The following is a 14,682-nucleotide window of genomic DNA, read 5'->3' as shown; positions in this document are numbered from 1 at the left end:
AGAAATCTCTTCAAGAAAATTAGAGATCTCAAGGGAACATTTTATGCAGTTCAATTCAGTTCAGTCACTCAGTCGTGTCCAACTCTTTGCAACCCCCTGAATCGCAGCATGCCAGGCCTCCCTGTCCATCACCAACTCCCAGAGTTTACTCAAACTTATGCCCATCAAGTCAGTGATGCCATCCAGCCATCTCATCCTCTGTCGTCCTCTTCTCCTCCTGACCCCAATCCCTCCCAGCATCAGGGTCTTTTCCAATGAGTCAACTGTTCACATGAGGTGGCCAAAGTATTGGAGTTTCAGATTCAGCATCAGTCCTTCCAATGAACACCCAGGACTGATCCCCTTTAGGATGGACTGATTGGATCTCCTTGCAGTCCAAGGGACTCTCAAGAGTCTTCTCCAAAAGCACAGTTCAAAAGCATCAATTTTTCGGTGCTCAGCTTTCTTTACAGTCCAACTCACATCCATACATGACCACTGGAATAACCATTGCCTTGACCAGACGGACCTTTGTTGGCAAAGTAATGTCTCTGCTTTTTAATATGCTATCTAGGTTAGTCATAACTTTTTTTCCAAGGAGTAAGCGTCTTTTAATTACATGGCTGCAGTCACCATCTGCAGTGATTTTGGAGCCAAAAAAAAATAAAGTCTGACACTGTTTCCACTATCTCCCCATCTGTTTCCCATGAGGTGATGGGACCAGATGCCATGATCTTAGTTTTCTGAATGTTGAATTTAAGCCAGCTTTTTCACTCTCCTCGTTCACTTTCATCAAGAGGCTTCTTAGTTCTTATTCACTTTCTGCCATATGGGTGGTGTCATCTGCATGTCTGAGGTTATTGATATTTCTCCTAGCAATCTTAATTCCAGCTTGTGCTTCTTCCAGCCCAGCATTTCTCATGATGTACTCTGCGTAGGAGTTAAACAAGCAGGGTGACAATATACAGCCTTCACGTACTCCTTTTCCTGTTTGGAACCAGTCTGTTGTTCCATGTCCAGTTCTAACTGTTGCTTCCTGACCTGCATACAGGTTTCTCAAGAGGCAGGTCAGGTGGTCTAGTATTCCCATCTCTTTCAGAATTTTCCACAGTTTATTGTGATCCACACAGTTGAAGGCTTTGGCATAGTCAATAAAGCAGAAGTAGATATTTTTCTGGAACTCTCTTGCTTTTTCAATGATCTAGCGGATGTTGGCAATTTGATCTCTGGTTCCTCTGCCTTTTCTAAAACCAGCTTGAACATCTGGAAGTTCACGGTTCACGTATTCCTGAAGCCTGACTTGGAGAATTTTGAGCATTACTTTACTAGCATGTGAGATGAGTGCAATTGTGCGGTAGTTTGAGCATCATTTGGGATTGCCTTTCTTAGGGATTGGAATGAAAATTGACCTTTTCCAGTCCTGTGGCCGCTGCTGAGTTTTACAAATTTGCTGGCATATTGAGTGCAACACTTGCACAGCATCATCTTTCAGGATTTGAAATAGCTCAACTGGAGTTCAATCACATCCACTACCTTTGTTCATAGTGATGCTTTCTAAGGCCCACCTGACTTCACATTCCAGGATGTCTGGCTCTAGGTGAGTGATCACACCATTGTGATTATCTGGGTCATGAAGCTCTTTCTTGTACAGTTCTTCTGTGTATTCTTGCCACCTCTTCTTAATATCTTCTGCTTCTGTTAGGTCCATACCATTTCTGTCCTTTATCAAACCCATCTTTGCATGAAATATTTCCTTGATATCTCTAATTTTCTTGAACAGGTCTTTAATTTTTCCCATTCTGTTGTTTTCCTCTATTTTCTTTGCATTGATCACTGAGGAAGGTTTTCTCATCTCTCCTGGCTAATCTTTGGAACTCTGCAATCAGATGGGAATATCTTTCCTTTTCTCCTTTGCTTTTTGCTTCTCTTCTTTTCACAGCTATTTGTAAGGCCTTTTCAGACAACCATTTTGCCTTTTTGCATTTATTTTCCGTGGGAATGGTCTTGATCCCTGTCTCCTGTACAATGTCACAAACCCCCGTCCATAGTTCATCAGGCTCTCTATCAGATCTAGTTCCTTAAATCTATTTTATGCAGAGATGGACACAATAAAGGACAGAAATGGTATGGACCTAGCAGAAACAGAAGATATCAAGAAGAGGTGGCAAGAATACACAGAAAGTTATAGTGAAGTCGCTCAGTCATGTCCAACTCTTTGTGACCCCATGGACTGTAGCCTCCCAGCTCCTCCACCCATGGGATTTTCCAGGCAAGAGTACTGGAGTGGGCTGCCATTCCCTTCTCCAGGGGATCTTCCCGACCCAGGGATCGAACCCGGGTCTCCCGCATTGTAGGCAGACGCTTTACCATCTGAGCCACTAGGGAAGTCCCAGAATTCACAGAAGAACTATACAAAAAAGATCTTCATAACCAAGATAACCACAGTGGCGTGCTCACTCGCTTAGAGCCAGACATTCTGGAATGTGATGTCAAGTGGGCCTTAGGAAACATCACTATGAACAAAGCTAGTGTAGGTGATGGAATTCCAGTTGAGCTATTTCAAATCCTAAAACATGGTGCTGTGAAAGTGCTGCACTCAATATGTCAGCAAATTTGGAAAACTCAGCAGTGGCCACAGGACTGGAAAAGGTCAGTTTTCATCCCAAAGAAAGGCAATGCCAAAGAATGTTCAACCTACCACACAATTGCACTCATCTCACATGCTAGCCAAGTAATGCTCAAAATTCTCCAAGCCAGGCTTCAACAGTACATGAACCTTGAACTTCCAGATGTTCAAGATGGATTTAGAAAAGGCAGAGGAACCAGAGATCAAATTGCCAACATCCGTTGGATCATCGAAAAAGCAAGAGAATTCCATAAAAACATCTATTTCTGCTTTATCGACTATGCCAAAGCCTTCAACTGCGTGGATCACAACAAACTGTGGAAAATTCTTCAAGAGATGAGAATTCCGGACCACCTGACCTGCCTCCTGAGAAATCTGTATGCATGTCAAGAAGCAACAGTTAGAACTGGACATGGAAGAACAGACTGGTTCCAAATCGGGAAAGGAGTACATCAAGGCTGTATATTGTCACCTTGCTTATTTAACTTATATGCAGAGTACCTCATGAAAAATGCTGGGCTGGATGATGCACAAGCTGGACTCAAGATTGCCGGAAGAAATATCAGTAACCTCAGATATGCAGATGACACCACCCTTAAGGCAGAAAGTGAAGAAGAACTAAAGAGTCTCTTGATGAAAGTGAAAGAGGAGCGTGAAAAAGTTGGCTTAAAACTCAGCATTCAAAAAGCTAAGATCATGGCATCTGGTCGCATCACTTCATGGAAAATTGATTGGGAAACAATGGAAACAGTGGCAGACTTTATTTTTTTGGGCTCCAAAATCACTGCAGATGGTGATTGCAGCCATGAAATTAAAAGATGCTTGCTCCTTGGAAGAAAAGCTATGACCAACCTAGACAGCATATTAAAAAGCAGAGACATCACTTTGCCAACCAAGTTCTGTCTAGTCAAAGGTATGGTTTTTCCAGTAGTCACGTATGGATGTGAGAGTTGGACTATAAAGAAAGCTGAGCACAGAAGAATTGATGCTCTTGAACCTGTGGTGTTGTAAAAGACTCTTTAGAGTCTCTTGGAGTGCAAGGGGGTCAAAGCAGTCAATCCTAAAGGAAATCAGTCCTGAATATTCATTGGAAGGAAAGATGCTGAAGCTGAAACTCCAAAACTTTGGCCACCTGATGTGAAACACTGACTCATTTGAAAAGACCTTGATGCTAGGAAAGACTGAAGGCAGGAGGAGAAGGGGATGACAGAGGATGAGATGGTTGGATAACATCACCAATTAGATGGACATGAGTTTGAGCAAACTCCGGAAGATGGTGATGGCCAAGGAAGCCTGTAGTGCTGCAGTCCATGGGGTTGCGAAGAGTCAGACACAACTGAGTGACTGAACTCAACTGAGCTGAAGGACTAAGCCTCTTTTTAAAGATTTTGATACACATTGCCTAGTTGTCTTCCTCAACAGTGGTATCAAATAGCATTCTACCTCTATTTTGATGTCATTTGCCTATCCTTTTCATTGCTGGAGTTAGTCTCCTTTTTTAAAAAAATTATTTAGAAAGGCATCATTCTGCCTCTATTTTGATGTCATTTGCCTATCCTTTTCATTGCTGGAGTTAGTCTCCTTTTTTAAAAAAATTATTTAGAAAGGCATCATCCTTATAACATTTGTAAGCTTAACTGAACCCAAATTCAGTTTCTTGTTACCCCATTCCTTGCCGGCTGTTGACTGGAGGCCTCTCTCTCATCTACTTAAACTTCTTGCATTTCTCCTCATGTGACTGCCTCCATATTTAAAGCCAGCAGCAGTGTGTCAGGTTCTTCTCATGCTTCAAGTTTTCCCTTCCACCTTTTCTTCTGCCACCAGCCAGAGAAAGTTCTCTGCTTTTAAAGGTCCGTATGGTTAGATGAGCTGACCTAGATAATCCCCCATTTCTGAGGTCCTCTGTGCCATAAAACATAAACATAGGAGTGATTTCTTACCACACTCACAGATTCTGGGGGATTAAGAAGTATGGAAGATTGAGAAGGGGCCATTTTTACCAAAGCAAAATACATTTCCCCTTCCCTAGAGTTCTGAGGATTCTTGTGCAGTTACTGTGTCAGCTCAGCCTGAAAATATTGTCTAAATCTCTTCAGCTTAAAGGACCCAGATCTCACCTTCTAAATCATCTAAATCAGGCATAGTGGAAGCTCCTGAGTACATCTGCTTTCTGTCTCTTGTCCAGAGAAACGGATTGTCTGTTCTCATCATGCACTGGTCAGATGGGCAAAGGACAGCAGTTAACTTTTTTCTAACATGGAAAAAAAACATGAACATGAAAGTTACTAATTACAGCATTATTTATAATTACATACCAGAAGCAATACCAATACCTACATTAGAAGAATTTTAAAAGATTTTCTTCATTTCAATGAATATTATTTGGTTATTAAAAATTTTAATAACAAAGACAAAAAACATGAGAAATGTAGGACACAAATGGAGGAAAACAGATCTAATTGTACTTATAATTTTCGTATAAGCATATAAAAATATGCTCATAAAAAGACTAGAAAGAAATAGCAAAAATAATTATTGTGTTAGAGTCAGATGATGGGTAACATTTTTCTTACAATTTTTTAGTATGAAATATGCATATTTTTCTTTTAAACATCATTGTTCACATAGCCTAAATGCAGTATTTTCCAACCATTCTCAATCTCTCATTCACCTTTGAACTCATAGGATATCCTTGGGATTAGGAAAGGGAAAGGTGTGGTGCCCTGCTTGCTCAGAACACATAGCTGGTGCTCTACTTGTACACACATTCTTGTCTACAGTTATCAGCATCTCCATTTCCCAGTCCTGAATTTCCACATTTGGCAGGACAAAGTACAAAAATCTAGATCACTGTGATTCCCCAGCTGAACTTGTATCCTCACCGGGAAGCAACCTAGCCATTTGAGGTCCCCAGACCAGCAATGTCAGATCACATGGGAGCTTTTACAAAGTGAAGCATCTCAGATCCCATTCCTGATCTTCTGAATTAAAACCTGCATTTTAGTAAGATTCACCCTCCGATTCATGTGCACATAACAACTTGAACAGAACTGGCCTAGGTGGTTCAAACAATGCCATGAAAACTGAATCAGGGGTCAGGGTTGAGAAATCTTCAGATAACCACTGCCGGAACTCCTGTGAAAACACAGCCGGTACTCCCAAAGACGTGTGATGTGCAGATGGAGAGCTTTGTGTTCACTCCTGGTGGTCACCAGTGAGTGCAGACCAGCAGCTGTGTTTAAAGCAGACGTATTGATATTGTGTACCAGTTAAAAGCCTAAGTTTGGAAACTTCTGGTTCTGGAGTAAGCACACTCCATCCTGACTTTCCCATTGATTGCAGCTATACAGAATGAATGGAGCAGTTATTTGAGGATGCTGAAAAATAGTAGCAGGTACTTTGGGAGAGAAGACCAAAGGCTAAAATACCAATAAATTGGCCTCTGGTATGAACTCATGGAAGCCCAAAATGAAGAATTAGATCTTGGCATGGAAAGAGAGCATTCCAGGAGAGTCCTCCATTCTGGCTAAAGTACTGAGAATGGGGTCTAGTGCTTAGAGAGAGTGGGAAGAAAATCTCCCGTGTATTTTCTTCCTTTCCTCCAAAAATTCCCAGCATGTGACAGTCCAAAAACACTTAAAACTGAGGGAAAAGACCCTTCCTTTCCAATAAGAGTTGTTTCAAGAGTGTGAAGTGAACCACTGCTGCTTTTTATCCTCTTTGTTCTCCCTCCACTTGATACAGGCATGTGGTCATAGGCACTGTCAGGGGAAGTACATGGCAGAGCACAGTAGGCAGTGCCCCAGCTTTCTGGCCAGAGGACCGAAAGAAAAGCCCCAAGGACCTAGAAGGTACCAAGGAGATTTGTTAGTCGCTCAGTCATGTCCGACTCTTTGCAACCCCAGGGACTCCTCTGTCCATGGAATTCTCCAAGCGAGAATACTGGAGTGGGTTGCCATTTCCTTCTCCACCAAGGAGATAGATCATAGAAATGGAAGAGTTCAGAAAGCAACTCTATAAAGTTTGTGGACTCCAGGGCTTATCTGCACAATGTACATAAGGATCTGATTCTAAATAGCACACCAAAAACTTTGGGAACAGAACTGTAGTATCACCCACTGCCAGATCTCAAGACTGACCACTGGATAGCACATATGTGGTACAGAACTAGATAGCACTACAAAGACTTTGCAAACAGAACTGATGTTGAAACCTGAGCTTGAATCCCAAACCCAGCTGGGTTGATTGCCTGTTAAGACAACAATATCAGGATTCTCCTGAAACCTCATAATAAAATATTAAAAATTTGGGGGAATACAAAGAATCAAGAAAATTTCAGCTCACAAAAAAAAACATACACCAGTATTCCAAGGTGACACAAATGTTGGAATAATTAGCTGACAGACAGATAAAGCAGCTGTTACAAAAATGCTCAGAGAAGTAAGGGCAAATAGTCTTGAAACAAATGGAGTGATAGAAAATCTCAGCTTAGAAATAAGATACAAAGAATAACCAAACGGGAATTTTAGAAATGAAAAATACAATAATCAAAATAACTTCACTGGATGAATCAGTAGCAGAATAAGAGAAAACAGAGGAAATATTAAGTACTTGAAATAGATAAATAGAAATTATCCTATCTGAACAACAGAGACAAAAAATACTTTAAAATAAACAGTTACAGGAACCTGGGACAATTATAAAAGATTATAAATTATACAATTACAATTATTAGAAAAACACTGGTACCATGAGAGTCTTAGAAGGAGAAAAGAAAGAGTGTAGTACAGGAAAATTATTTGAAGAAAATAGTGGCTAAAAACTTCTCAGATTTGGCAAAAGACATAAATGTACAGATTTTTAAAGCTCAGCAAATCTTAAACAGAATAAACCCAAAGAAATCCATGCTCATACATAATCACATTGCTAAAAATGAAAAAAAAAAAAGTCATGAAAGCAACTAGAGAGAAACACGTGTTGCTTATAGTGGAATAAGAATTTGAATGGTTGTGGATTTCTTATCAGAAAACCAGAAATAAGTTGATCACTATTCTTAAAGTATGGAGAAAAAAAGAATTGTCAGAACCAGAATTCTATATCCAACAAACACATCCATCTTATTTCTGAAGGATTTTAAGATATTCTTAGTATAAAAGATACTAAGAGAATTCATAGTCAACAGATTTTCTCAGAAGAAATTGCTAATGAAAGTTCTTCAGACAGAAGGGAAGGGAAATCAAATAGAAACTTAGAACATCAGGAATAAAGGAAGAGCAATAAAAATGGTCAATATTTAGATAACTATAATAGGCTGTTCTCTAATTCAAGAGAATTAGAATATGTTTAATTTGTTTTTGTTCAGTCGCTAAGTTGTGTCCAACTCTTTGCAACCCCATGGACTGCACCACACCAGGCTCCTATGTCCTCAACTATCTCCTGGGGTTTGCTCAAACTCTTGTGCATTGATTCAGTGATGCCATCCAACCATTTCATCCTCTGTCCCCATTTTCAGTCTTTCCCAGCATCAGAGTTTTTTCCAAAGAGTCGGCTCTTCACATCAGATAGCCAAAGTATTGTAGCTTCAACCTCAGTGTCCGTCCTTCCAGTGACTATTCAGGGTTGATTTCCTTTAGGATTGACTGTTTTGATCTCCTTGCAGTCCAAGGGATTCTCAAGAGTCTTCTCGGACAACACAGTTCACAAGCATAAATTCTTCGGTGCTTAGCCGTTATGGTCCAACTCTCACATCTGTTCATGACTAATGGAAAAACCATAATTTTAACTCTATGGATCTTTGTAAGTAAAGTATTGTCTCTGCTTTTTAATACACTGTCTAGGTTCTCATAGCTTTCCTTCCAAGGAGCAAGTGTCTTTTAATTTCATGACTGCAGTCACCATCTGCAGTGATTTTGGAGCCCAAGAAAATAAAATCTATCACTGTTTCCACTCTTTACCCCTTCTGTTGAATTATGAAGAGAGAAAACAGAAAAAAGAAAAAAGAGAACAATTGGAAAAGCAATGGTAAAATGGCAGACCTAAATCTAAACATATCACGTTAAATGTAAATGGTCTCCATGTCCTGGCCATCAGCAGACGAATGGATAAGAAAGCTGTGGTACATATGCACAATGGAATATTACTCGGCCATTAAAAAGAATATATTTGAATCAGTTCTAATGAGATGGATGAAACTGGAGCCCATTATATAGAGTGAAGTAAGCCAGAAAGATAAAGACCAATACAGTATACTAACACATATATATGGAATTTAAAAAGATGGTAATGATAACCCTATATGCAAGACAGAAAAAGAGACACAGATCTATAGAACAGACTTTTGGACTCTTCTATAGGAGAAGGCGAGGGTGGAATGATCTGAGAGAACAGCATCGAAACATATATATTATCAAGTGTGAAACAGATCGCCAGTCCAGGTTGGATGCATGAGACAAGTGCTCGGGGCTGTTGCACCAGGATGACCCAGAGGGATGGGATGGGGAGGGAGGTGGGAAGGGGGTTCAGGATGGGGAACACATGTAAATCCATGGCTGATTGATGTCAATGTATGGCAAAATCCACTATAATATTATAAAGTAATTAGCCTCCAACTAATAAAAATAAATGGAAAAAAGTGTAAATGGTCTCAACACACCAACTAAAGGAACATGGCTTTTGAAGTTGGGCAAACCTGGTGTAAATTCATTCTTGGCTGCTTATACTTATCTGGCTTGTGTAAGAACACTTGCTTCTTTGAGCATCAGTTTCCTCATTTGTAAAATAAGTATAAAAGTCATATGGCCTCATAGGGCTGTTACAAAGATGAAATAAGGTAATGCATATAAAGAACCCTGCACATCTATCTGTTTAAAAAGTAGAGGAGATGCATATTTGCTCATATATGCAAAGTATCTTTGGAAGGACATACAAGAAGCTGGTGTTAGTAGTTGTCTTTGGGAAGATCTGGTAGGCTGGAGGACAGGGCTAAGAGGGAGAATTTTTTTTTTACTTGTACAGGTCCAGAATCCTTTATCTACAACTCTGAAATCAAAAGAGCACTGACTGAAAAAAAGTTTTTTGGTTTTTTTTTTCCCATAAGATTGGCACCAAACCTTTTTTGGTAGCAAAATGTGACCTGAAGTGGCATGAAGCTCCGAAAGTGACATAGAATTCATTTTATGTGAATTCTCATTCATTTTGCAGAAATACTAGGGTTTTGTTTACAGGGTGCTACACAGTAATATGTTTGGTATACTCATATTTCTAAAATATGAAAAATTCTGAATTCCAAAACACATTCAGCACAAGATTATGGATCTATGTAGCCTTTGAATTTTGAATTCAATCTGTGTATTGTCTTGAATTTTGAAACTGATGAAGGCATTACCTATTCACAAAATTAAATTTTAAAAACTAAATTTAGCATGGTGCCTGACACAAAGCATGCTGTCAGTAAATATCGGCAGCTGCTGTTATTCCATTCTTCCAGGCTTTTCCTGTCAACAAATCTGTTCATGTCCAATAGTACGTTTCACCATCACAGCAGACCCTGTGACTGTTACTGCTTAGATTTTACATTTTTAAAGACTGAGGTACAAAGATTTTGTGACAGACGCCTGCCATCCAGCCAGGCACCCCCCCACCTAGAGTCCCAAGGTTTTTTTCTGTTCACCAGACCACCTCAGCCAGAATGGCGTCAGCAGGATTTGTGTGCCTAAGAGAGCCAAGTTGTTTTTTATCTAAGAGCAAAGGAGAGAATGAGGAAATTATGTGTGGTCAGGATCACCCCCAAACCCCATTAGACAGTCCAGTGGGCCCAGCCAGGCAGATGTGCCTATAGCATCTAGTGTATGAGCATTCTCCTTCAGGGGCTTCCCAGGTGGCTGAGCTTTAAGAACCTGCCTGCCAGTGCAAAAGATGTAAGAGACGTGGGTTCAGTCCCTGGATCAGGAAGATCCCCTAGAAGAGGGCATGCAACCCACTCCAGTATTCCTGCCTGGAGAATCCAAGGACAGAGGAGCCTGGCAAGGCTATAGCCCGTAGGTTGGAAAGAGTCAGATGTGACTGAGGTGACTTAGCATGCTCACACTCTCCTTCAGTTGATTACCAGATGAAGTTTTAGGGACTTGATTCTAGAGACTGTACAGAAATTAACTTCTTTTTTTAAGCCTGAGAGCCTCCTTCAGCACACTCAGGACTGAGACTGTTTTACAGCAGGTTCTGGATGTGTATTTGCGTACATGAGGAGCTCACAGAGGGTGCGTGTGTTGGCTAGACTGTGTTGCCTACGAGCCCTGAGGGATATGCCATGACCATCTGAAGGACCCACGCTGTTGGGGCGGGCCTGGCAACTGCCTCTCTTACTCTGTGCTTTATTTCTCCTCTCCTCCTCGCACTCTGTGGCCTAGGAGAGAAAAATAGAGGCGGCTCCATGTTTCAGGAGCCATCAAGGCTCTGGTCTCCAAGTCATTGTTATAGTTGGTTCTGTTGCTGCTCTGTAAGGGGGCAGTTTGTGAAGATAGATAAAATGCTTCCTGCCCTCCGCACCACCTGGTCTGTCCAGTGAGGCAGGTTGTTGGGAGGCCACCAGAAAGTTTGACTGCCAGCTCCATGAACCATGGCTTGGAAACAATAACCTCGATCAGAAAAAATTGCTTCCCTTGGAAACCATGTCCACCTAACCAAAGTGTCTTTTCCAGCTCATTGGTAGAACTGACTGGAGAAGCACCTACTTTTGGATTTTTTCCCAGTTCTTTAATTAATGGCTTCCTATCTATAAGCTTCAATTAACTACTATTTACAGAGCTTTTCTGAGGTCTGCCATGCCCCAGAACTGTCAGGTTTGTATTGCTTGCCAGGGCTCCAAGTAGATTCCAAAGCACACTTTTGCAAATACCAAATCTTTTTTGTTTCATTATATCCATAGCCAGATCCTTTGTAGAAAAAGTAGGAAAGTATAAAGAAGAAATGTCACCCAGGTATAATTGTAACTGTTTTTATTTTCAGTTATACTTCTTTCTAGTTTTATTTATATGCATACACATACACACATTTTAAACATTCTAAGAACATTTGTTTCCATGGCTGCATTACCATGATCTACCTAACTGGTCCCCATTTGTGACCAATCCAGTTCCCTTGGTTAAAGTCTTTATGATGATATTTGAATTTCTTTAAGATGATTTGTTGTTGTTTAGTGACTAAGTCATGTGTGACTCTTTTGTGACCCCATGGCCTGTAGCCCACCAGGCTCCTCGGTCCTGGGATTTCTCAGACAAGAATACTGGAGTGTTAAAAATAAATGGGGAAAAAAAAAAAAATACTGGAGTGGGTTGCCATCTCCTTCTCCAGGGGATCCTCCACATCCTCCTACATTGGCAGCAGATTCTTGACTATTGAGCCACATGGAAGCCCTTATGATGGATACCTAGGCATAAAATTATCAGACCATGAGATGTAAAGATACAAAAGGCTTTTGAGAGGCAGTTACATTGTGTGTGTGTGTATTAGTATAAACTTGGTTTCCACAAAGCATGCACTAATTTATGCTTCTGGCTCCTGTAGTCTCAGTGTGGGTAAAAATTGGTTCTTGGTGGGGGGTGGAAAAAACCTTAGAAATTTTGTGGCTATCCAGTGGTTTCCAGTGCATAAACTGATGTACAGTATCTGCTTTTAACATTTCATGCGGAGGCCATAATGAGAAAAAGGTTGAGAAACACAGTTCTAGCTATATGTGAGCACCCATCTCACTCCACCCTTGGAAGCTTTTAAATTTGAGCTTTTGGTTTGGAATTTTAGAATAGTATTTTTCTGGTCTAAATGTTCTTGATTCTTTGTACAGACTTTAGGAACCTGAGAAAGGTTTGAATAAAATAAAATGTATCTGTTTCCCACTGTTCATATTTTTATCTTTCTACATTATTAGGAATCCTCCATGTTTCTAGCTTTGTGTCCAGCTCTTTTTACGTTACTGTGATTGTAATATTTTCAGTGTTAGTCTGTGCCAAGGACCATGTTGAAATATCCTTTGTTGTCATGGTCTTAGGCAGGGACTCCCGCCGCCTCCATGCCTGGGAGTACATGTGTGTCCCCACAGGCATCAGCTTTGGACCTCCGGGAGCCCAGGCGCCAAGCTGCTCTGGGACTTACAGTAATTGTCCCTTGTTTGTTTCAGGTGTGATCCCCTGGGCCCGTTTGCTGTCGGGGGAGAGGACCTAGACCCCTTTGGGTGAGTACTGCTGGGGGTGGCAGCAACACGACCTGGTCTCGTGGCCTTTCAGCCCCAGCTCATCTTCTAATTTTAGAACTTTTCATCAGTCTTCCTTTGGGGTGAAGGAGGCATTTGTTGCCAAGTGGCTGAGGAAGCACTGCCACTGTTCTGCTCTGCCATGCCTGGAGCAGTGCAAGATGGCTCTGAATGTTGGGGAGCAACTGAGCAAGCCCAGTGGGCAGTTCCTCTGTTGTTTTCCGGCCATGCTTTCCCTGGTGGAACATACCCCCAGGGGGGTCTGTCAGATGAAGACTGAAAAACACACAAGTGGGTTACAGACCTGAGGTCAGTTCAGGGCTCCAGAGGTCATGACCTCACTTGAGAAGGGAGGGTCACTGATCCCCATTAGACCCTGGGGTGGTTCTTGTGAAGTCCTCAACAGAGTTACAGCCTCAGCTATGCATTGCACTGTCTTTGCCCAATGCTTCTAGATTTTAGGCTCTGCTGCAAAGGGTGTCCCCAACTTGAGTGTCTCATTTTTAGACAGTGGGGAAAGAGTCTGAAGTTAAGCTTGAACAATTAAGCTTAACTTAAAACTTTTTCTTGAGCTGAAGTTAAGCTCAAACAAACTTTGACCTCAAAGTCTGGGGTAACATCACCTTCTTATTCATCCTAGTTTGAGCCATAAGGTCAGATCCATAGAACTCCATGAGGGATGGGTACTGTCAAGAGTCAGACTTGGACAATCAAGTCATAGAATGCCCAGAGACCCTTCAAGGAAACCACGAAAAACCCCAAATAAAAGCTTGGATTGTAAATTGTCTCAATTCATTAGCCCTTAGACCTAAAGCTGTGCCTAGAGGAGCCTTGTTCTGGTTCTGCATTCACCTTGACAAGTTCTGGCACATGTTCTTGATCAAATTGCGCCCCCCTCCTTGACTGCAGGACATGGCAGGGATCTCAGTGTTGTGGGGTCCTGGAGCTTGTAGAGCTGAAAGTGCAGGCCATGATGGCCAGAAAAGGTGTGCTTTTTGTGTTCTTTCTCTTGCCCACTTCCTGCTGGCACTCAGGCAACCATCCACGCACATCTGCTTGAGCCATCCAGAGTTGATGTCCCAATCATTTTTACCTACATTCTCATCACCTTCACTTCTTCTCCAGCAGCTGCTTGCCACATCTGCTTACCTGTCATTACTTCTTGCCTCAGGTGTCGGAGAGGTGGCATGATTGTGGATCCCCTGAGATCCGGCTTCCCAAGAGCACTTATTGACCCGTCATCAGGACTCCCAAACCGGCTTCCTCCAGGCGCTGTGCCCCCAGGAGCACGTTTTGACCCCTTTGGACCCATTGGGACCAGCCCGTCTGGGTAGGTATTCACTTGGGGATGCTGAGAGGTAGGACCTGATGGTGGCTTAGCTCAGCCTTGGAGGGATAAAGGCATCTGACACCAAGCGCAGAATTGCCAGTAGTCCCGGGCCTTGCTGCCAAGACAGTGGAGCCTCCTCCAGGCCCTGCCTGGTACTCCCTGAAGCCTTCCATGAGCTTCCCATTCCTCAGTGGCTCCCTTCCCCAGCTTCCCTCCAGGAGGACTCAGAGGAGAGGTTGCAACACTCACATTTACTGGACTTCTTGTATGTACCAGGAACTTAGTGGATTCTTATGTCAGCACTTGTGGATAGATATTTCACAGAGGCAGAAATCGAGGTCCTGAGTGATGAAGGAACTTGTCCAAGGTGGGAAAATCAGAATTCAGACCAACTCTAGAGCACATGGTCTTTAACTCCAAAAACCACCACATATTCTGGAGGCAGGCTCCCTCCATTCAGGATCCTGTCTACCTGTGTGTCCCTGACTCTTCATCACCCCAACT

At 41.9% G+C, this 14,682-nt stretch overlaps 2 protein-coding genes across 2 annotated transcripts in view; both read left to right on the top strand.

Annotated features, from left to right (window-relative positions):
- The window catches only part of RAD21L1 (RAD21 cohesin complex component like 1), a 252,528-nt gene that overhangs the window by 139,667 nt on the left and 98,179 nt on the right, over nucleotides 1–14,682 (top strand). The gene's annotated exons all lie outside the window — the stretch shown is intronic.
- PSMF1 (proteasome inhibitor subunit 1) overlaps nucleotides 1–14,682 on the top strand; it is a 47,912-nt gene that overhangs the window by 32,441 nt on the left and 789 nt on the right. Inside the window, exons 6-7 of the mRNA XM_020900881.2 lie at nucleotides 12,777–12,830; nucleotides 14,020–14,178. Of these exons, the coding sequence (XP_020756540.1) occupies nucleotides 12,777–12,830; nucleotides 14,020–14,178 (213 nt within the window). The remainder of the gene's footprint in view (nucleotides 1–12,776; nucleotides 12,831–14,019; nucleotides 14,179–14,682) is intronic.

The sequence above is a fragment of the Odocoileus virginianus genome, chromosome 9, assembly GCF_023699985.2.
Source record: "Odocoileus virginianus isolate 20LAN1187 ecotype Illinois chromosome 9, Ovbor_1.2, whole genome shotgun sequence".
In the NCBI taxonomy this organism is placed as follows: domain Eukaryota; kingdom Metazoa; phylum Chordata; class Mammalia; order Artiodactyla; family Cervidae; genus Odocoileus; species Odocoileus virginianus.
Note: the sequence above shows the minus strand (reverse complement) of the source record. Positions and strands in the feature narration are given on the sequence as shown.